Source organism: Mastomys coucha, unplaced genomic scaffold (assembly GCF_008632895.1).
Source record: "Mastomys coucha isolate ucsf_1 unplaced genomic scaffold, UCSF_Mcou_1 pScaffold22, whole genome shotgun sequence".
NCBI classification, from domain to species: domain Eukaryota; kingdom Metazoa; phylum Chordata; class Mammalia; order Rodentia; family Muridae; genus Mastomys; species Mastomys coucha.
In genome coordinates, this window is record NW_022196905.1 from 85,448,941 (window position 1) to 85,473,574 (window position 24,634).

Genomic DNA, 24,634 nt, shown 5'->3' on the forward strand with positions numbered 1-24,634 from the left:
TGTCCTTGGAAAAATCTGGGCCTGAGACAGAGGAGGGATGTAATTTGAACGCTCCTCTGTCACAAGTCACCAGGGTGTGCTTGAGGGGACGGTAGACATAGACGGAATTTAGAGGCAGGGAAGACTGCAGAGCAGAAAGGTGATACGCCACCAGCTCCCGACAGTGGATCAACTGGGAGCTGTCCATCTGCACCAAGGAAACAAATAAAACCACACTGGTCAGTAACACGGCCCACTATTATCTTTATTACTGCCACTGTTCCTCATCCTGGGCCCCTCTCCCTTCAGCTTTCTTTTCTCCCTCACACCCTCCACCCCCACTCATTGACTATTCTACCTATTGAGCCTTCTTCTGAAATATGTGCACATGCTGTGCTTCCAACATAAATTTGCATTTGTGTGTATTGAGCACTCACATGAAAGCAGAAACTGACTTTGTCCACTGCTATATTAGCAATGTCTGCTTTCTTCTGTCTATGCCTCCTGTCTATAAAGCCAATCCTCATTCTCTTGGCCTCTTCTAACTTCTTCAGTGAAGACCAAAATCAAGATAGGCACAGAGTGGTCATCAACAATTTAAAGAAGAGTCAAAAGCAATAGAAAACATTAAACTAGGGATGATGGGGAAGCTTGCTTAGCTAATTTTTTAAGTATTGCAAATGTTAAGCAAGCATATTTTTATAGAAAATAAAACTACATACATAGTTTGGGAATTGATTTTTTTTTCCTTATACTTTGGAATAGTTCAGATACTAATCCATTCTAGAGTAACACACATTTGACCCCCTCAACCTCTTGAACACCCCCAATTTCCATGGTCATATGTTTGTTTCAACATGTCCTCAATTAAGCAAACAATCCCAACCACCCATTAAACAATCTAGCCCTTGCATCTGGTGACTTCAAGACTCAAGTTTTAGGCATTATGTCTTAGCAATTGCTTGCTTTCTTTGGGCGTCACAACCCCTAAGGGTTGCCTAAAACCATAGATGTTTACATTACAGTTCATAACAGTAGCAAAATTACAGCTATGAAGTAGCGATAAAAATAATTTTATGGTTGGGTCACCACAACATGAGAAATTTTACTTAAGGATCGTAGCATTACAAAGCATTTGAGAACCACTGCTTTATATCAAATACTAACAACTACAGTGAAAGGCCTTCAAAGTTTTGCCTATCAAGTGTCTGCCTTACTTTTAACTTGTAGCACTGAGTGACCTCTGCCACTGTCCACTTTTCTTCTAGTCAACATTTCTTCAGCAGCACTACTACTGTAAATACTCTGTAGTGTAATATGCACAAGGCTCTCTGTAACTCTGACCACCACACTTCCCAGTGCATCCCATCCTGACAGTTCACACTGGTGGCACAGGCCACCACATAATATACACTGGCCCCTCCACTTTCCCTGGCTTACCTGCCTCTGCTCAAACCGTTGCCCTTTCCCTCCAGGAAACGTATATACCACATAAACACGAGGAAGCACTTTTCCCTGTTGTGGTTTTTTTTGGGGGGGTGGGTGGGCAGGGGGGAGCATTTTGACGTTTCCTCACCTTTCCTTTCTGTTTCTAGCTGGGAGCTCAGGCTGCTTTTCATTCTTGGCCCTCACACCTCAGCCTCCCAGGTGTTGGCATTCGAGGTGTTGGCACCATCACACCAAGCTCATTTTGGCCATTTCTTACCCACATTTTACTCATCCCACAGTCTGAAGTACACAACAGAACTATTTGTAATACTATGGGGAAATAAATACTACTCTACAAGAACACATTTTGTCACAAAATTAGCTCATCTCTAAATGTATTCACTATGTTGATCAGAAAAGAATCAATGGGAAAAACATAAATGTAAAGTTACGTGAAACTATCAGAATACTTAACTTTGGCATCCTCCATTAACCCTTTTTAAAAGTACTTTAGAAGACACTACAGTAAGACGTCAAGTATTAGAATTTATTTTCCTTGAAAAGCTATTTTAATAGTCCCTAATTTTGTGTATGCATACATTCATGCATGCTTATGATGTGTGGGTGGACACGTGTGCCATGGCACACACATGGAAGTTAGAGGACACTTTTGTGGCATCCCCTTCTACCTTACGTGGGTTCTAGGGATTGAACTCAGGTGGCTAGGTGTGATATGGACTAGATCTAATTATTAGTCCAGCGATGAAGACCCCTGCTAAAAACTATAACATAGCTAGGCAGTGGTGGTGCACGCCTTTGATCCCAGCACACAGGAGGCAGAGGCAGGCGGATTTCTGAGTTTGAGGCCAGCCTGGTCTACAGAGTGAGTTCCAGGACAGCCAGGGCTACACAGAGAAAACCTGTCTCAAAAAACAAACAAACAAAAAAAAACCCAAAATCCCCCAAAACTATAACATGTAAGAAATGGGGTCTCCAATATTTCAAACAGCATACAAAAGAGGCAGAGAATAGGCTTTGAAGACACTTGGCATCCAAGAAGAGTTTCCTCAAAAGAGTGCCACAAATGTTTTAACCCCTTGTTGACTGGTCATGATCCTGAACATGCATTTAAAAGGAATACTCACTATGATATCTGATGGTGAAAAAGAGAAATGAGAGTTATTATTTGGAGGTGAAGACTATCAAAAAATAGTAAGGCATTATAAAGTATTTCTTTAAAAAAAAAAACCCACCATCTATTTAAACTCTACTTCCCATTGGGGTTCCATAACAAAGTCTTTCCAAAATAAATGCTAATCTAATACAATATGAACTTGACCTTTCAAAGTAACAAACCATCCCCAGCCTGCTGCTTCTGTAGTAGAATACACTTGTTTCGGTACATACACTAGATGCAGATAAAAAAACACTAGATGTAGATAAGTCTTTGATCTCGCTCTTAAAATTTAAGCATTTTAAACGAACCATTTTTTGTTTATTTACTTATCTCATTTGTTATGAGAATCAGAGAACCTTTACTGGCCATCCTTATGACTATATTGCCCAAATTTCAATATGGTAACCGTTTCTAAATGATCTTATCAAAAACAGCAACAAAAGGTTGCTAACCATTTAGCTGACCAGGAGAATGTGCCAAGAAGCAATAAAATAAGGCCATCACCTAGGTTTCCAATGAAGAGGGGGAACAGAATGACATGATATGTGACAGACCCTAGAGGGCCCACATATGGTGAGCAGTGTAAAACCCTGAAAATATCTGTTGGAATATTTGGCACCTTTCAAGGGTAACCAAGAGTCCATGGTAGGGGTGTATGTGTTTTAGTTCTCTATTTTAGTTTTATTTAGGAACATCTACTTTGACCCCTGACTAGCAGGCAGCTAGGAAGATCACAAGAGAATCTAGACCCTGACAATCAGGGTGAGTTACTAAAGATCAGAAAGCAAAAGACACGAACATAGCTATATAAATAAACTCCAGGAAGGAAGGGGTGAAGAGAAAGGTGCAGCTGTCCTAGTGTGGAGAGCAACAGTGGCATAATAGGCTGGGTAGGAAAGCTTTCAAACCAAAGAATGTGTACCAAGTCCAGAAGAGGCACAGGCTGAGCTAAGACAGAACAAAATGCATCAATAATGGGAGTATAACTCAACGGTACAATACTTGCTCACCATGTGCGAGGCCCTAGGTTTAATCCCCAGCACTGCAGGGCAATATTGGCATGATCTGAGACAAAGCTTCTGATACTAGAACCCCAGGTCTAAGTCTTGCCATGGGTCTACTTTCAAAGAAACAAGACCTTATATTCTGATCTAAATAAACACAGGTGAGCCTAGTAAGGACAGGAACTCTGCCCAGAAGAACTAGCAGTCATCATCCTTGGGTCCCAAAGGTTGCTCCCCATGCTTGCATACAAGAACTTCACCTACCAATCCAATTCTCCAGGCTGCTCTAGACTCTTTAAGGTTTGTGTGTTATCAAAAAGAGAAGGGTTGGAGATGGCTCTGTGGGTAAGAGCATATACTGCTCTTGCAGAGGACTCAAGTTCAAATCCCAGCACCCACACCAGGTAGCTTACAACATGTACAGAGCAATCAAACCACCACCTTCTAGTCTTCTCAACCAAGTTCTATGTCACTCTAATGAACTCTCAAATTCCCTACACTGAAACTGTAATTAATGAGTAAAATGATTTCTAAGATCCTGTACAGTTAAGGAAAAAATAAAATTAAATGAGGAATTTCTCCAAGCATCAGAATGTATACAAAGAAAATCAACTCCCAGAGCTGTGCACTAGAAAAGGAAAAGAAAATTCATCAGTCTCTATGGATACCAGTTTGTAAATCTAAACTTGATTTCTTCTAGGTGGCATGGGTGAACAGGTTTTTAAGTAGTTACTAACACAGAGCACTATTACTTTACTACATTTTTGCTATCTAAACTTTTCATTATACTGAGGTGGCATTTGAAGATGCCAGTTGCAAACTTTTCTTTTTTAAGCTAAGGACTGAAGTCAGGGCCTCCTCTACCATGAACTGAATCTCCCACCCCTCTCAGTTTTATTTAAAACCATAGAGTAACCCTCTCAATTCAACCAATGAAAAAAGCAGTATAATGAGCAAAAGTTAAGCTTGATACCTGTGCTTTCTGAAGCAGTTCAATCGTAAGAGGAAGCCAATCGGGAATGAGTTTCTCCATTTCCAGACTAACCATGGCCAGAGCAAGCATGGATCCTTTGAACTGCAGAAGTTGGTTGCAGGCCATACAGTGAAGTAGCTGCTTGGTCAGGACTGCCAAATGTTGAGACGGGCTCAATTTGGGCAAACTGAAAAGTAACTGAGGCCTAGTTGACACTGCAATGGCATGGAACTGGGGGTTTGGGGGAGAAAACACAAAATTGTTATTTAAGGAAAATATCTAAGAAAGTGTACATAGAAATAACATATCAGGTACAATGCAAGTTTATAACTTTTAGCTTTAGTGATCTGATATATTTTCAGAGTCTAATTCTTTCCTTGACTAATTTTAATAGTTTTCCCCAAATCCATACGAAGAGGCAACCTCTGTCCAAGTTACTGGAGAGGACTTTGTATTCCAAGTAAGAACTAAAACATTTTAGATATACTTACAATGTGAAGAAAATCCAATGGTGTGGCCGTGTGAAGATCCCAATTCAATTTATCCAGAATAATTCTCTCCATTCTCAAAATCTCAGATGAGGAACATCCACAAAAACTGTCTCTTGCCAATATCTTTAACACTGGAATTTTCTATCCAAGGCAAAAGGAATAAGAAACAAAGGTCAGAAATGTAAATAGAGAAAAAAATGTTCAAAAACCAAAATGAACTGGAGAGGTGGCTCAGTGCCTAAGAGCAGAGCCTAAGTTCAACTCTCAGTACCTACATGGCAACTCACAACTGTCTTTATTCCAGTTCCAAGGAAACCAATGCCCTGTTCTGACTTGTGTACACCAGGCATGCATCCAGTGTACTTACATACACTGAGGCAAATCACTAAAAATCGGGAGGCAGAGGCAGGCAGATCTCTTAAGTTTGAGGAGAGCCTGGTCTATCAAGCAAGTTCTAGGACAGCCAGGGCTACATGAAGAAGTCCTGTCTTTAAGAAAAAACCAAATAAATAAATAATTCTTTTAAAGAGACAGCTGATCTTCCAAAGCAAGCATATTAGAGGGACAATGCATCAAAAACACTTAACTAAAATTGGAGTTTATAAGACAGCATTTATTTTTAAGCTTCTCGAGGCTCAAGTGTCCTGGCCCTCCCCCTAGATACTCTTTAATGGTTGTTTCCAGCTCCACAAGATGCAGGCACCCAACCACACGCTACAGAGAAAAAAAAGCCCAAGATCAGGTCAAAGAACTCTACCATTCCAGACCACCCCAGAAACCATCCCCCACGGTCCTAAGGACCCTATACAAAGTCTGCTTGGTTCTTCGCTGCTTCTTTCCTGAGCAGAGACCGCTGGCCTCTTGTGTCTATCCTAGTAACTCTCCCACAGGAGACTTTATTGTGTGCTGTGACTTTGTGGTATTTCTTGGCTCACGACTACCAGGATACCTTTCCTCTCAGAGCGTAACACTTACACATTTAGTAATAAAGGTTTCATTAAAAACAAACAAAAAAGCCTCCACGCAAACCAAACATAAAGAATAAACCTTGAAAGGATGCATTACCTCATCTTCCTCAACAGTCTTAGCAGCCAGAAAAAAACAGCTGATTGCAATACAATTCAAATATTTTGGATGGGCCTAAAATTTTAAAAAAGAAAAGAACCAAAACAAAACAAAAAAACAACATTAATGGTTATTTTTGAATTGAGCTCTTTGTTTTTAAAATCTAAATATACATTTAGCTTACATTTCCCCTAGTTTACATCTCTTAGGCACAAAAATAAGTTTCTTTTCTGTCTGTTCATACCAGTCATTGAATAAGTGCTATGCTAAACTCTGAACTTACTGAGTCACTTCCAAAATTTTAAAACAAAAGAAATAATGTCCTCACAAAATCTCTACATCTACTGTCATGACAACATATCTACTAGTAACCTATGGTTTAACATAAGTCACTGAAAAAGATGCTGTATTTGAATGTATCTTACAGTACTTACTTTTACTGTAGCTAAAAACCTATCCAAAAGACTGCTTGCCAGAGCAAATGTTTCTGGATAAAGGTTGAACTGGTATTTGAGTTTGGCCAACCATTGAATTACTTCATCTCTCTGGGATGGAGAAACATTCTAGAAGGGAATAATTAAAAAGTAAGAGATTACAAAGTTTCGGTTATTATTTAGAGCTCTCTAAATCCAGGGCTGACTGACAGAGAGCTCAGCAGGTAACAGCACGTGCTGCTTGATGTGCTAAGCTCACTCACTGAGACCCACATGGTAAAGGAGAGAGTCAACTCCTACAAGTTTCCTCTAACCTCCAACATGTGCTGTGGCATATGCATGCCCACATACACAAAATAAAGACATGTAACGTAACATATTTTCAAATATTAGGGAATACAACAAAAATGCACTAAGAGTTAAAATGTTTGAAGATCATTCAAAATCACACTTGAGATAGATGAAAATTTTATATACCATATCACATTTAATATCATCTGATACTTTACTAAAGTCTTCACGATTCATTTCACGAAATATCTACAATTTGAATTAAATTCAGATATTTAGGAAACAAAACATTTTAAAATTAATTACTACTAATCGATAAGTTTTCCTCTTTTAAGAATGAAGTAATTTCTGAGCCAGAAAATACCCATTAGCTTATCCTAGGAAATATAGACTATGAAACAGAAGGATAGTTCTCTAAAAATGACTGACTGAGCCCCATGCCCCAGCCCCTTACAATAGCAGAAATGTGTATGTAACAAAATGGAGTACAGAATTACTTGAATGATACTAACTGACCTTTATGAAGTATAGTACAGTGATCATGGGACACTTTTCCTGATTAATGCCAACCTAAGCTAATTCTTTTATCCTACAAAAATACCTAACAGCTATTAAAATAAATGTTCAATGACTGTATCTAGGGGATAGCTCCTCAGAATGGAATTCTAGCTAGAACTGCATCACTGTTCTTGGTTTGCTCTAGAGTTACAGGACTGACTTTTGCTCATTATGCCCCTGCCACTGCAGCTGCCAACTTCTCCTTATGAGTCCTCCTCCTCTACTTGCTGTAACTTTGCTTGTCAGCTGTGACATGACAAAGTGTTCTAACTCATTAGCCAAACCAAGATGCTTACATAATTCTTATACCTAGCTCTAAACTTGGTTATAACAGGTATTTTTAGTGGGGAATTAACATACGCCTACCTTCTGTTCAACCTTTTGGGAACATCACAGTGGTGAATAGAAATACTAGTAAGATACAGGTGATTTACACTCTATTTTATTAACAACTCACTACAAAGTTGATAAATGAGTAAAAGTTGTTTACACTTCAAAACTTAAGTCTTATAGTCAGACAGACCATAAAAAGGTATTAAACCAAGCCAGAGTTACCTGCTTTAATAGCTGGTATGGGAGTATAATGAAATCTTAGAAGAAACAGCAACTAAGTAGTATCTTAAAAAAAAAAAAAAGAGGTTGAGGATCATCTGTGCTACAAGAGAAAAAGTCTTAGTGTTTAAGCCCATGGACCTTCCTAGGGAGGGCAGAGATGATTTCAAACCCAAGGCAGTAACATAGTTTTAAGCTCTTCAGAAGAGCAGACAAGATTAAGGTGGGTACTCCCAGGAACTGTTGCCCAGAGAATCAATCCTAGAAATTTATGATCAAACAAACAAACAAAAAAGGACTTAAGGAAGTTTTGAGAATAAAGCTGCCAGCCTGAAGGTTCTTATCGCATGAGTACTAGGGAAACTTATATGCCATTTGACAGAAAAACAGTGGTCATATTTTTTTCTTTAAAAGACTGGATCTCATGTAGGCCAGGCTCACTTCAAACCTGCTATATAGGCAAGGATGACTTTAAACTTCTGATTCTCCTGCTTCCATTACTGGGATAACAGAACAGGTATGCACACCACACCTGGGTTATGCAGTGCTGGGCACAAAACCCAGGCTTCATATATGCTAGGCAAGCACTCCAACAACGGCAGTACACATGTATAGCCGGGAGAATCAACCCTTGACAAAACACCACTGTCTGGAGCTATCACACTTTAGGTATGAGGATTATCACTACAGCCGTGCAGCTAGGATCTGGGTAACTATCAGTTGGCAAGGTCCATAATTAATACAATTTCCTGTATTTTTAGAGCCCCAAGGTGCTACTAATAAAATCTACTGCTGTCCCCTAAAGATCGCTGAAAGTGCTGGGCACACCGCCCGCCTTTAATCTCAGCACTTGGGAGGCAGAGGGAGGCAGGCAGATTTCTGAGTTCAAGGCCAGCCTGGTCTACAGAGTGAGTTCCAGGACAGCCAAGGCCACACAGAGAAACCCTGTCTCAAAAAAAAAAAAAAAAAACCAACCCTGAAAATAAAGGTAGTCTCTTCTAAATAAGAAGTCAAGCACTTAAGGAAAATTCAGCCAGCCTAATAAACCAACAATGAAGAAATAAATTCATGAAAGAGAGGTAGGCAGTGATACCATCTGATGCACTTAGGGAGCTCTTGGGGAGAGAAAAGGAACAATGATCAGGGTCACAAGAGCAACACTAATTACACTGGCACGTCAGACATACCGTCAAGAGGCAGAAAAAAGCATTCCCGAAGAGCAGACTATATCCTTATCTGGTATACTTTAAGCAAATACAAACAAAAATTTAAGGAAAATTATAAAAGATGAATAGAAGGAACAGAATCCCCTGTATAGATGTTCTCGTAGTTATGTAAGCATATAGATGATGTGGAAAGGAATAAGTATTACTTCTCTTCTACCTTACCTCTATACTAAGTGATTAAGAACAAAAATTTGGGGGCTGGAGAGATAGCTCAGCAGTTAAGAGCACTGACTGCTCTTCCAGAGGTCCTGAGTTCAATTCCCAGCAACCACATGGTGGCTCACAACCATCTATAATGGGATCTGATGCCCTCTTCTGGTGTGTCTGAGGACAGCTACAGTGTACTCACATTAAATCAATCAATCAATCAATCAATCTTAAAAAAAGAACAAAAATTCATAAAATGTTATTTATCAGTTATTTTTAAGTATGGTAATTAGTCATGGAAAGGTAAATCGAACCAAAAAAAGCCCACTATTACTAACAGAACTCTCAGAAGGTGATAGCTGAGATGCATTGCACTTCAGTAACGCAGATTCTAGACCACCACTGATATCAGTTCAAGAGCACTCAGCAGTAAAACTATCTGGACAGCTTTGTGAAAAATAAGTTCCAAATCTAGGATTCTCTAATCACATAAAAGGATCAATGAACAGAAGAAAGGAACAGTACAAGTCCCAGATGCCACTTCTCATAGGCAGTGCCTAAAGAGGTTAAGAAGCTAAGTTGAACTCGGACTTCTTAAGAGAATTTAGAGTACATTCACATGGTGAGACACCATAACATGTTCCTGGTCTCCTTTACTCAACCACGCTTCTGGCTTAGCTTTCATCTCTAAAAGATTCACCGATTAATAATAGTATAGTTCCCAGGCCTGACAAAAACCCTCTACATTTCCACCGCTGCATACCTTTATTACTTTCTACATTAACCTTAATGCTATAACAGTACTTAGACCATGATTCTTCCTTACCATGCACTTTTACATCCCTGCTTCCTAGCTCTAGCTGAAATTCTTCTTTTTCTATTTTACTTGATTTAACATACACACCGAACACATGCGCGTGTGCGTGTGCACACACACATAAATTTCAAAACACTGAGTGTGCTTTTTAAAAGTTACAATACTGCTGTGACAACCAGGTCCTGAACTATGATTCTGCAGAGGAAGTAATGAAGTGACAAGTCAATATTGTGAGATCAGGGCAAGCAGCTAGGAGTAATCCAGTAGAGCACTTAGGAGAGTTACAGAGAGAGAGAGAGATAAAATCTGGGTCTTGAAAAACCAAGGAATAGCAGGAATAGGAGGTCAGAAATCTGAAGGAAAAAAAAAGTCACTTGACTGATGGCATCAGGTTTTTTCATAGCTGTAACCCAGTACCTGGCAGAACAATTTACAAGGAGGGAAGATGTATTCTAGCCCCATTTCAGAGATTTCAGTGTGATCACTGGAGGAGGAAGGAGAGAAAAGGAAGGAGGCAGATGAGTAAATAAAAAGGATAAGACAGGATAGGATCCTAAGTGACAAGAAAGGGGAAATGATAGGAAAGACGAGGCAGGCAAACAAAAAAGGGGAAAAGAGATCAGGGACAAAATACCATGCAGAGCCCCAGTGAGGCCCCATTTCCTAAAGTTTCCAGCACCTCTGAGCACAATGCTGTCAAGCTGGGGAACTAGGCTTCTATGTATTGAGTCTACAGGAGATAATTTATATTCAAACTTTAACAATGATTTTCCTCTTAAAACATTTCTTGAATGAAACCCTAAAGATTTATACTTAGAGACACAGACACACACACACACACAGAGAGAGAGAGAGAGAGAGAGAGAGAGAGCGAGAGAGCAAGAGAGAGAGAGAGAGAGAGAGAGAGAGAGAGCGCTTCACTCCTAGTAATAGGTGAAGAAGTCGCATCCAATTGTGGTCCAGCCCTCAATTAGCCCAGTCCTTCCTTGGGCAGAAGTGTTTAATCCCCATTTAGTTTGCCCATCTCAGAGAAGACTGAACCCTCTACAGAGGGAAATACCTCTAAGTCCCTATAATAGGTTCAGAATGTAGCTCAATGGTAGAGAAGAACATTCTGGGTTTGACCTCCCAACACCACAAAGACAAAAAATAACTAAGTCTGTATCATTTTTAAAATGATAGAATGTTCAGTGTTAAATCAAAAATTTATCAGAAATATAGAAAGAAGTAAATAAACTACAGACGAGAAGAAACCAGGCAGATCTTTATCAGAATAAAGGATTTATTACAAGAAATCACTGAGTGGGATGGGCAAGATACCTCAGTGGTTAACTATTAGAGAACTTGAATTGAGATTTCAGCACCCACATCAGGTGGCTCAACCACCTTTCGCTTCAAGGAGTCATACAAAGCCCCCTTCTGCGTGTACACCCACATCCACCATAAATCTTTATTTAAAAAGACAATGATGAATTTTACCAGGTAAATGACTACAACCCAAGAGCTAAAACTGAAAAATACAGTAACTGAAAATTAAAAAGGCAAGTGTCCATCTAACAAAAATTACATGTGATTGGCCAGCTATGTTTAATAGTCTTGAAGAAAAATTGAAGTCTAGGAGCCGGAGAGATGGCCCACAGAGTAAAGGCATATGCTGGTAACCCTAGAACCTGAGTTTGACCCCCCAAGACCCACATGGTAGAAGGAAAGAACCAATCTCCACAAAGCTGTCTTCTGATCCTCACATAAATGCCATGCCACACACACAGGTATGCATGTCCACACACACTATGTAGATAAATGTACAAAACAAAAACAAAAAACGTAAAGCACAGAAGAAAATTTATGAATCTAAACACATTACAGTTAAAAGAAAATCCTAAAAAATAACTTAAGCATCTACCTTGAAAAATAGTAAGTTACATTTTTGAAAAGTAAAACAGCAAGTAATAAAATGATAAAATTCTAATTTTGAAAAAGCAGTATTTTGGAAACAAATGTACTCTATTTAAGTTGCAAGCTAACACTTCTATATTCATGATCAAGGCAACTAACTGCTGGTAGCAGTGAGAAAGCTTTAGCGTTAGGGTGTAGTTCTCTGCCAGTATTTGCCGGATGATGGATTCATTGCCTAGCACACCAAAAAGCAAACACATGCACAATATATATAAAATCCATTCAGCTAAAGAACAAATACAAGCCAACATTGTATTGCTGCCTAAATAAAACAGAGTTTAGGGCTAAACTAATAAAAGAAGCCAAAGTAAGTCAAAGGCATAGTCTAATTTTACTACGCATTAATAACATCTGGAACATCAGTTTAAGAAATACAAGAGTACCCAGAGAAAGAAAATACTGGAGTGGAGAAGGGTAAGTCTTATCAAATGAAAAATGGCTAAAGAATAAGATGTGTGTAGTGATGACTTTGTGGAAGTAAAATCTAGCTTTAAATATTGGCCTGAAGCACCTAACTAGGCTACGCTGGTTGGCTTTTGAACTCTAGAGATTCTCCTGCTTTTGCCACACCAATGCTGGGCTACAAGTGTGAACTACCACACCCAGAATGTTTACATGGGTTCTGGGGAATCAAACTGTTTGTCATGCTTGTGAGGCACCCAGTGGAAGCATTTCTGAGGTCCAATCTAGGAAAAACCTTGTAACTTTTCTTAGAATGGACCAAAAAGCAGAGGAACATTACTATACTATCAGGAGTTGGCTGGATGTTAAACAAAATGTTCCTTTTTACTGTACAGTTAGATCTGTTCCCAAACTTAATACATACAATTAATACAAGAAAGAAGCAGTTTTAAAATACAAATCCTAGGGTCAGGAAAGTAGCTAAGGAACCTTGCAGTTCAAGCTTGACTGATCTAAGTTTAAGCCCTGGAGCTCTAATGAAAGTAAAGGAAGTCCATCTTCACCCCCATATGCAGAGTGTACCCACACCCACAAGAGCAGTAAAGTTACAAAATTCAACAGTTGCCACTATAAATCAAAGGGTCTGGAGGTGAGGACTAAAATGATTCCTTGTCTCTTTTGAGATAGTGTTATTCTTAGCCTGCTGGCCTGCAACTTTCAAAAATCCTACAGCCCCAGCCTCCCAAAGCACCACAAGCATGCTCCACCACAAGCAGCTAAAACTCCAATTTTCACAACTTTCAGATAATTCTCATCTACCTAGTGGCCAAGTGATTCATGCACATCTCTGTGTTTCAGCTGTCCTTAGCATAAATCTTTTTTTTTTTTTCAAAACCTTATAGCCAGATAGCCTTTGACTCCTTAGTGTTCTAAAATTCCAACAAAAATCACTTTAAAAGTTTGTGACAGGATTTTCTTTGTAATCAAAGACTTCAGCAAAATAAATATAAATTATCTGAAAGCATCACTGTTTTTAAGTTTTCCCTACATTCATTTAATGCAACTATTGCAAACTGACTACTCTACAGAAGAACTTTTCTATAAGTACCAAGAACACACAACAGACCAATACTGAATAAATTATAAAGAAGCCATAGCCATTCATTTAAAAATTTAACCGGAGTGCTTACATACACCTGAAACCCAGTACTCACTGGTAGACATAGAAAGATTATGAGTTAAAGGCTAGCATTCATCTGCAAAGCAAGTCTGAGCCAGCCTGGGCTACTTGAGACCCTGACTCAAAACATCTTTAAATGGTAACAAATGTTTCAGAAAACAAGGACACCACAGCACCACCAAGGAACCTCAGTCAAAATACAGAGTTCTATGGGAGAAGTAAGGGCAGTAACAGGAATATTTTCTTGCCTGGCCACATTTTGCTCACCACTGGAGGTTGGGGCTACTGTGAGAAAGACCTTGCACTTACAGAGGACAAGGAAAGGGAAGTAAAAGGAAACAGGAGCAAGTAGCATAAAAAGAAGCTCTTAAAAAAAACACACTTTTCTATTTTTATCAGCCCTTAAAAATATGTAACAGGAGAAAGGCCAGTCCATGGTCAGGAATTAGAACTGCTCTTTTAAGCCTAAACCCATATCCTCTTCTATTGCCCTCAGACCAAGCCCACTCAAATTCTAGTATTAAGTAGAACTATTTGGCATTCCTAAAGCAAGCCCTTAAATAGGTAAAACACCTTAACACCATCCTGTCCTGGATCCATCCCCTCTCCTCCTAACAGTCACATAGGCTTGGCAACACCCATGAGATTCCCATGGCCTTGACCATGGTCCAGATGGATTAACCAATGTAACTAAGCTAAAATTACTAGGAAAGATATGTCAAAAGTAACTTGCATGGTACATGTAAAATAATTACAACACTCTGCCAGGAGTAATGTTTCAAGGTTACTCTGACTCCCGTCTAATTTTGATATAAATTATGGTCTTTGTGGGTTTGCCTTTAAAACCTCTGTATCCCTGAGCTTGGGTACTAAGACTTTTCAGAGGCAAAAGCCTATTCTTGGTCTGGTCATCAATAAAAAGGACTAGACTCCTAATTGCCTTAATTAGCATGCTTGTCAAGAAATATCTCCTGTGGATCATTAACAGGTCCTCGGCTCTCAGTGTGCAGGAAGAGTAAAAACGCCTGCAGCCGCTGGTTCTAAGTGTCCTGACCTGATGACTCACTCTGGGTGCCTTAACCAAAAGTCCATTCAAAGATTTTGTATTCAAGGCTTCAAAAGTTTATTACCCCAAAATAATGAATGCTGATGTCAACTTGATGCTGAAAATCAGGTGGAACACAAGGAAAAAGAACATGACAATGTTGGAATTCCAATATACACTTGGAAATCTTTCTGTAAGAACATGCAATTAAGGAAAAAAAATCAAAAGCTAAAATTAGAAAATCAAATTCTTAGACAATATATGCAAAACCTCATGCCCACTTCTAGTGTTTTTCTAACTGAAGCAAAGGAAAGCAGCAAGTTGATTTTCCTTTTCTGGAGATGCTGCTTTCAAAACAAAAAACCTTGTATATTTTGAGATTTTTCTAGAGAACTGAATTGTCATATGAAGAAAATTTATTACTAACTTCTTTAATACAAAATAACCCATTTAGTATCTAAAAATATAGGCACTCTAGTCACAGGTGTTAGAAGAGCTGCCTGGGAAAGGTTGAGGACCAACTCAGCCACTGGAAAGGGACACTCTTCCTTCACCATGGTACGCTGCTCAAGGCTGTGCAGTGGTGTGCCCTATTCTCAGCTTTTTTGAGTTGCTACCCATGCTGGGGTGGACTCTGATATGTCTATTTTTGAGTCATTTTTTTATCCTGTAAATAACTCCAATAAAGCTCACTGATTTACCAAGGACTTTAGGGGTATCTGTGATCTATTGTGGGCTCTCTATCTGTGGACAAGTAGACGTGTATTGGGTCTCCTCAGGAAAAGTATGTCACACAGTAGTGAGATTCATGTTAAAAGTAACTAATTAAGAGTTTGGTCCCAAGGATTATTTGTAGCATTCAGATCCACTTTTGCAAAGTTTATGAGTGTATTGTTCTCAGGGTCAGCAGGATGGCTTAGTAGGTGGAGGCTCTTGCAGCTCAGACCTAGCAAGCTGTTTGACCCCTGAGGAGAGGAAGAGCACCAACTCCCATCTTGTCCTCTGACCTCCACACAAATACTGCAGCACCCACATACATACATACAGAAATTAAGAGTGTAGTAGTGGGCTGGAGAGATGGCTCAGCAGTTAGGATCACTGACTGTTCTTCCAAAGGTCCTGAGTTCAATTCCCAGCAACCACATGATGGCTCACAACCAACTGTAATGGGATCTGATACCCTCTTCTGGTGTCTGAAGACAGCTACAGTGTACCTACATACATGAAATAAATAAATCTAAAAAAAAAGTATATTAGTATCAGAATCATAAATAGAGGTTTTGTGTGTGTGTATGTATATATCTCTATCTATCTATCTCTCTCTGTGTGTGTGTGTGTGTGTGTGTGTGTGTGTGTGTGTGTGTTAATCTTAGTACTTTATCTCACATGTCCCAGAATTTTCTGTAAACTAAACTTTTTGGCTAAGAATTTTATTCATCCTTCAACAAAATTTAAAAATGTAGTTTGTATATTCTATTTGATAAGTGAATCGATATCAGACATAATATATAAATGTAAGGAAAGAGACTCATTAATACAACTCACAATTATTCAATTTGGAATACTTATATATTAGTGTAACATTTGGTGAACGACTTAGCTATATGACCCTGTAAGCAATACCATACTTTGTATCTTTCTTTGTGACCAGGTTACAAATACTCTTAAATTATGTTGTAGTTGTCCTGCTGTTTTAAAAGTTGTTTCAGAAAGGGAGGGGAGGGGAGAAAAGTAGGTTTGTCTTATAAGTTGAGATCCTGTCTTGTTCTTTGGTATTACCTCACTGATACCTGTTGACCTGGCTATAAAAACAGACCAGGCAACATGGTAATTCAGCCATTTTCTGCACTCATAGTAAAATGTCACCTTCACAGCTGTGCTGCAAATGGCTTTTAGGGTTAGCTACATGATGTCTTAAGGAGATGGCAGGAGAAAGGAGAAAGACAGAGCTCTTCTTAGAACTCTGTTGGGAGGCTGTAAGTCCTAATACAGTCAAGACATTTGGAGTTTTCTCCATTCATATCTTCAGTGTGTAGAATTGTACCTGGAAGTATAGCAAATATTCAATAAACATTTAAAGAAATCTAAACCGCATATTCATACAAAAAAATGGGAAAGTAGAACAAGAAGAGATTGCCTCAAGCAAAGATTCAAATTATTAACTATTATTATCAAAGTCTTGAACAGCATGAAACTGTGCCTAACTTAAGAACCAAACTATCCACCAAATGATAGTGCCTAAGTGTCCCTACCACAGGCAGTACTTACTCAAAGTCAACTAGTCTTCAATGTGCAAACCGACGGACAGTAAATGTGAAACAGATTGCTTCAGCTTGTAGGAAGGGTTAAGAGTAGAATCAGAAAACGCAGACTTCAATAGCCTATAAATCTAAAACTAATGTAAAACAGCTGTTTGTCATTTGATCACTGGTAATATTAAAATTTTCTTGGCTACTCTTCTACACTCCAAGCACCTTATGAGACAAGAAGGATAAAAAGATGTATAAATTTTACATAGTAAACTGTTGAGAAGATAAAACTTTTAGTCATAAAAATTTAACTACCAGAATAAGATCAAAGTATAAAAATGTCTAAAAGTGAAAGTGTATAGGTGACTGGAGTGATGGCTCAGTGGTTAAGACCACTTGTTGATCTTGCAGAGGACATGAGTTCAAGTTCCAGTAGCTACATGATGGCCAACAACTATCTGAAACTCCAGTTCCAGGGGCCTTTTCTGACCCCTAAAGGCACTTGGCACATAGACATACATGCAGGCAAAATACTAACAGACATAAAATAATTTTTAAAAAGTGTACAGCAACAGCAAAGAGTTCAGCTACTATCTCAAGACTTTCAGCACTGCCATTACCTAGTAATTCCCTTGACCTCCTTAGAAATACAAGTCATTTTTGCTGCTGTTGTCCCCTAAATTTAATACTATGAAGATGTTTCCCTCTTCATGACTAACTACACAATTAGAAATAAAGAAACCTACAGCTGTATTAGTCTATAAGGATCAGGCAAATCATTGTGCTTTGTTTCAGAAAGATGGTGTTTCTAAAGAGCCTTTTGCTTCCTTCCTGAGACACAGTCTTGTGTTGGTCAGGTTAGCCTCCAACTAATACTGGCCTTGAACTCTTCTTAAGCTCTAGGATTACAAGTATGCATCAGCACACCCAGCTGAGAACATGTTTAGAAACATTCCCAATGTAGCACCATGATATACATTATGCAACAGTGTATGTCTAATAGTGAGCACTGTCTCAAGTGAGAAGTTACCTGATTTGTAGGTGTTTTCGGCACATTCACCTTCCACATCTGGGCTTCCCTGGAGATTGCCCTTTCCAACAGGGAAGACAATCTCTGGTTTTCCAAAGGTCCCGGAAACTTCATGATATCCCTTTGGATCTGCCTGCCACCCAGCTTGATGTAGCTACCTATTAAAATCAAATCAAATAATGTGCATCACGTAATTACAGAATAAGCATATTATATACATTTATAAAATGTCAATACTTATTAAGCAATTTATAAAACAAAGTAAGAATGTTATGAGGCAGTATATGATTTTATAGCTCTTTAAAATACTGTATATTAAAGTTGGCAACAATGTCATCTAAAGTAACCTCATTTTAAATTTGAAATTTAGTTGTAATTCGGTATTGTGTAAAACTAGCAAAAAACTAAGACCACTAGCTTTTTATGTTAGAAATTCTTAAAAACAGATGTCCCAAATATTCTCCTAGAAGTGAAATAAAAATAAGCACTAAGGGCCATTACTTTTATATATCACTTAAATACATTAACTTAATAATTACATTAAACCATGTAAAGTCATGTGAGGGTTAAAATTAGTTTAAGGGACTAGTTTAAGGGACTCTCTGCTCTAAAATCAAGGTCCTTAGTAAGATTTTCAAATGTTCAGATGTTATTAAAAAAATCTAGAAAATATTCTGAGTGAAAATGAAGATACTAAAAACTTATAAGATGCAAAGAAAGTGGGGCTAAGGGGAAAATTAATTCCTGAAAATGCCTAAATTAAAACATCCCAAATCATTTTCCTAACCTAAAAACAATGTAAGTCATAGGAAGTGGTACATGTTTGTAATCTCAGAACTTCTGAGGACCTGTGCTACACAGCCAGACCTGGTCTTTAAAATAAATACATAATGTCCTTAAACTTAAAAAAAAAAACAAAACCAACAACAACCAACAGAAGTGTAAACCAGGCCATGTGCACACCTGTAAATTTGGGTAGAGACACAAGGATGAGAAGTTCAAAGTCAACCTTGGCTATATACCACATTTAATATCAGCCTGGGCTTTTCAAATAATTAATTGCTGAAACAATGAGATGAAGAAAAACAATGAAATCAATTGAGAATTAGTATTAAGAGGTTCTGGCTTAAATGCAGCTTTAACAGAATTGGATCCTGTACTAAAGACAAGGCATATTTTAAGGAGCATTACCTAATCAAAGAGATACTGACTGCAGGCCTACATGCATCAAAGTTACACTTACTAAAATTTTAAAAATATACTGTGATTCTATATGAAAACATTCCTATTCATAGGGGATACAGAATTCCAGGAGGATATGCCACATATATAAAGACAATAAAAATGGGTAAAATGTTAAGTATGCATAGAATTAAGTTGTAAATTATTTGTCAGTACTGTGGGAGAAATATTTTTACACTCCTTTAAGACAGTTACTGACAGGTAGTACGGAATTCAGTGTTTGCTCCTTTTACAGAAAAATTACAGGTCTATCCTCTAACATATAAGAGATTTAAGCTAAATGAATAATGAATTTTGCTAACACAAACACTTAAAAGTGTCATTACACTCTACCTTCTTTAGAGACGAGAACTTTACTGTTATGTAGCTCAAGCCAGCCCTGAATGTCCATCTCAGTCTCCCAGGATGACTCTTTTTTTAATGATAGAATTTAATTGTATCTTGTTCATCTATACCCAGTATTAGTCACTTGCACAAATGTGAATGATCTTTTTAGTCTCTAAAAACAAAAGAGCTATAGAGGTTGGGTATCCCTTATATGAGGGGTCCAAGTGTTTCGGATAGTGTGTGTGTGTGTGTGTGTGTGTGTGTGTGTGTGAGAGAGAGAGAGAGAGAGAGAGAGAGAGAAAGAGAGATAGACACAGACAGACAGATTTTAGAATATTTACAAAGAAGTTTGGTATCCCTTATATGATGGGTCCAAGTGTTTCAGATATTGTGTGATTTTAGAATGTTTACATATATATATAACTAGAAGGAAACCCAATATAAACATGAAATCTATAGACACCTTACATATAGCCAGATTATATAATTTAAATAATTAAATAATTTTGCACATGAAAAATTCAAGGTATAGAATTTTCTACTTGTGAACTTATGAAATTTCTTTCCACAAATTTGGGATGCTCAATTTGAATTTTGCCTGGCATATTCCACATATGTCTAAATGAGCTATGAAACGTTAAATTTTTCTTAACATTTAAAAAAGCTTTACATTTTCCTCCCATTGTCTCAAATGTTTCTTCTATGCTGTTCATGCTTATTAAAAGACTTAGTTTCTGCATAAACAAGCTTGTAAAATGCTTACCTTACATCAAACTGTACTCAACATACATCCAGGACCCCGATCTTGAGTTAAGAGTGTAACACAATGCTGGTAAACAACCACATTATAGCGAACTTCATTAATATATACTTATCCTGCTATGGTAACCTCAATGCCAACTCCTATTAATCCTGTACTGACTGCTAACTGCTGGCTTACTTCCTTTTCTGAGCAGAGTATCAATGTGAGCCTTTAAGGTTCTCATATCTACTATTCCCTCCTTGATTGATGAACCAGCAATACCGGTCATAGGCGATCCCAAAACAGTGTTAAATCTCATGCTATCCACTGTTCTTCCAAGTTGCAGTGCCTTCTGCAGGCCGAATTCCTCCCACTAAAGTTGCTATGGATCTATTAACATCCCCTTTTGGAACTGTGCAGGAACACCCTACCCTGCCTTTCTCTATCTATATGTGGACATGATCCTGCCTTTGCATTTAATTATTGTCATGACCATTGCTAGACCTGCTTTCTCAACTAATCATGAGTATCTTACCACCAACAGTTTCCAAAATTTAGCACTATACCCGCCCCTCCTCCAAATATCACAGCTTATACTGTCCGGTGCTTATTAATAGCCCTCAATGCTTTGTTACTTGGCTAGCTATTGTTCATATTACTCTAGGTAATCCTTGTTTAACCCTATGACCATGGAATTACTAAATCCATTTAAGAGATGAACAAACACACAGGTAGGTTGAATACTCTTAATTTTTAAGAATTACATGGGTGGTTAAAAGAAAAAAAAATAATTATATGACCAGAGTAAACAAATACTCTTGGCTTTTAACCGTGACACCCCCCTTTTTAAGACAGGGTCTGTGTGTGTGTGTGTGTGTGTGTGTATGTCCTAGCTGTCCAGAAAGTTTCTAGGTTTTCGAGACTGCTGTTCAAACATTCAATGGCTCTTCACTGACAGAGTGAAACCTAAGTATTTTACTTTGCTATTCTAAGACGTTCCAGTTGATCCATTTACCTCGTTGATCTATTTACCTCACACCTTCCACTCATTTACTACAATGTTCAACTTCTGCCTAAATAACCCGCGGCGAAGCAGGTTAACTCAGCAGAGAGCATTTAGCTCTTCTTGTAAAATTCGGCATTTTTTTCTGTCCTTTACGATGCAACTCAGTTCCCTCACCTCTCTAGTTTCCTCCACCCGCCCAAGCCCTAGGTAACGCTACCCTCCCGCAATTATCGCGCGGTGTGAGGGGGTGTCGGGGGGAGTGGGGATAAACTATTGGCTTGACATTCACAATGCTTTGCCGGTAAATTATCTTCGGTGGTCACGCGGGACCGGTGGCCTCGGTGGGTGGGGGTGTGTCCCCTTCTTTATGGGCACTGGCTCACCCAGCCTGGAACTGGCACCCCAGTCGGTGACGGGCTGTGGCTACAAGTTACTTGGGGACAGAAAGGCCGGGCTCAAAGGAAATCCGCCCAGCATCGCCGGGGCCGGCCGGCCAGGGGGTTCCGGAGGGGCCCGGTCCTCGGGGGAACGGCGCGCGCCCCCGCGAACTCCCACTCCGGCGGCGCGCACGGCGACCGCGCCGCGCCCCCGCCCTCACCTTCTCCTCCTCTTCCTCCTCCTCCTCCTCCCCGGCAGAGCTGTAGGCCTCACAGTGGTGACGCGGGCTCATCCGGGGGCCTGTTACCGCCTCATGATCCTCGGCGCGCGGCGGCGGGGCGCGCGGGACCGGGCCGTCTGAGGAGGGAGAAGAGGGCAAACCGGGCCGGCGGGCGCGGGCACTCGGGCGGGACGCACGGCTGCGGCCGAAGGGTCACTCAGCGAACTAGTTCCATGATGACCCTGGGCCCGAGGCCGCCGCCGCCGCCGGTCCCGCTCCTCCGACCTCCGCCGCTGGTGCCCGGGTGAGGAGGGGGCGCCCTCTCGCCATAGGGCGGCGGGGGCCGGGGAGAGGCACGGGGTGAGGCCGGCTCTGCCCCTGCCCGAGGGAAGAGCCTCCGAGGGGAAATGGTGGAAGGGGGAAGGGGAAAAAAGAAAAGAAAAGGAAGGGGAAAGGGGGAGAAAATAAGAAAAAGCGAGACAGAGGCGCTGGCGCGTCTGCTCGCGGGGGAAGGCTAGGGAGGGAGGAGCGAACAGAAAAAGAAAAAAAAAGAAAAAAAAAGAAAGAAAAAGAAAAAAAGCGCCGGCTGCCTCAGCCCCGCCCTCGCGGACTGATCCCGACCGCGCGCGTCTATAAACAACACCAGTGTTCTCCTGCCGGCAACCTCTGGTGTCCCACGGACGCGTAGGAGAGTTTGGACTAAGACGAGCTTCCGGAGAAGATCCGTGGACGGCGCTGGAACTGGGATGGATGGAGAAAGTGCGTTGTGTGTGTGCGCACAAAGAGAAGAAAAGGTGCGCGGACTCCTTTTCCTCGGGCGCGCGGAAGAAGCCCTCTCCGCCCGCTCGGTGACGTAAGAGGCTTGGTTAGCCGAGGAGGCGTGCAGCGGCCGGAGAGTGTGCTGCGCATGCGCCTATGGAAAGAAAGGCGCCGCTGAGCGCTAGCCTCAGGGAAGGGTTTCTGGGTGAGCGCCTGCGCCCAACCTAGAGTCTCCCCAATTGTTTTCCAACTCAATTTGCCCTTAGACCTCCAAAACGAATTTCTTGGGCGTGGATGCTGATCTTTTGGGTAAAGATCACATTCTTGGATGACCTTACACAGAATTATGTTGTCCTGTTCCTATTAATGAGTATGGACGTGTGTCTTTTTACCATCCTGTGGGTGATGATAGGAGACTGAAGCACTTTAGAAATCAGAAAATTAAGGGGTTCCTATCCTGGGTGCTTAAAGCTACTTTTAAAGACAGTGGATTAAACTACTGACGACTTGGCTGTGCGCCAGTGGAACTCTCGTCATGAGCCAGTCTGTCTAGTATTTCAGGGTCCGTTTTATCACTGGGTCCTTAACGAATGTGACCTAAATGTGTTTTATTTAGTTGGAGTTCCTTTTACTCCCGACGGCAAATTTTACTAATCTTACTATTTCTAATTATGAAAAGAATGCAGATAGCTTTGGGAAGAAAGGGAAACCTGGAACTTAACCATCTACCTAGTCAAGTACTCATTTTACATCAGTGGAAAAAAAATACAGATCAGGTTCTTACAAAACTGGAATTAGCTTGAAAACAAAAGGCTCCTTCCTTCATGGAGTTTGCAGCTCAAGCACGGAGATACCCATTGATCTACTAGTTACTGTATGAAATTACCCAAAAGACTACACAGCCATCCCCTCCCTACAATATGAGGTCATGGATGGCATGGATCTTGTATAGGTTTTTTTTTGTTTTTTGTTTTTTGTTTTTTTTTTTTTGTACTGCATCTCTATATGTGAAAGGCTCTCAATATTTGATTCCTGGCCTCATAAACAAGTGTCAGTGGCAGAAGGATTAAGATGGAAAATTGTGGACCACTGTGGAAACACCTCTAGCCTGCTCTGGACTATCAGTAAAGGTTTCTCTGAAGAAGTGACATTTAAGATGAGACTTGAAACCACTGGGCGAAGAAAAAATACAAGCACAAGAAGCAACATAAAGAAAGGTTCTGAAGCTTACCTGCCTCAGAATCAGAGGGGGAGAAAGCTGAGATCAGAGACGATTCCACAGGACACAACAGGGGAATAGGAAGCCCTTGAGAGCTTTCAAGTAGGTTCTATGTGTCACTGCATTTTCCACACCATCTAGTCTTTTTCTGTGTTGTTACACATTCTTTTTTTATATGACCAACATATTTTTTTTTTCTGGATAATAGTCTCTAAAGTATGGCCTTTCTGCATAACTTATCATGGCACAACTATTGTGGTACCATGGAATCACTTCTGCTTCTTATTTCTGCGAGGAAGACTGGGTAAGAAAGCAGCTCTTTCCTAATTGGAAGGGCTTAGATTCTATTTATATTCCACAAAATGTACACTTGTATGTGTGTGTGTGTGTGTGTGTGTGTGTGTGTGTGTGAGAGAGAGAGAGAGAGAGAGAAAGAGAGAGAGGAGAGAGAATTTACATGGGAGCTGGATAAATGACTCAGTGGTTAAGAGCAAGTACAGGAACCAAGTTAGAGTGGCTTACAGTGATCCATTCCTAGTATTCTGACCCCTCTTCTGGACTCCACTGGTACCTGCAGTATACAGGCACATAGCTTCCATGTAAATGTATACACATAATTAAAAATAAAATATATATTCTTAAAAAGAAGTTGTATGTGGATGGTCACAGGAGCATCGTTCATAAGAGGTAAAAGTAAAGCAACTGAAACTGGTTCCTCAGCTGCCTGGTGTTACAAC

At 39.9% G+C, this 24,634-nt stretch overlaps 2 protein-coding genes across 2 annotated transcripts; one reads left to right on the forward strand and one right to left on the reverse strand.

Moving 5' to 3' along the window:
• Position 1: 1 nt before the first annotated feature.
• Positions 2 to 22,070, reverse strand: Ccni (cyclin I; the record flags this gene model as incomplete). Its single annotated transcript, XM_031391103.1, has 7 exons — positions 21,920 to 22,070; positions 18,005 to 18,162; positions 6,552 to 6,680; positions 6,118 to 6,192; positions 5,053 to 5,193; positions 4,562 to 4,792; positions 2 to 187 (listed from the first exon to the last, which is right to left on the reverse strand). Coding segments are annotated over exons 2-7 (876 nt in total), but the record flags the coding sequence as incomplete, so codon positions are not given.
• LOC116104592 (formin-like protein 5) lies at positions 20,400 to 22,452 on the forward strand. Its single transcript, XM_031391104.1, has 2 exons — positions 20,400 to 20,405; positions 21,709 to 22,452. The coding sequence occupies exons 1-2, from the start codon at positions 20,400 to 20,402 to the stop codon at positions 22,225 to 22,227; spliced, it is 525 nt and encodes a 174-aa protein (XP_031246964.1). The 3' UTR covers positions 22,228 to 22,452.
• Positions 22,453 to 24,634: the final 2,182 nt, after the last annotated feature.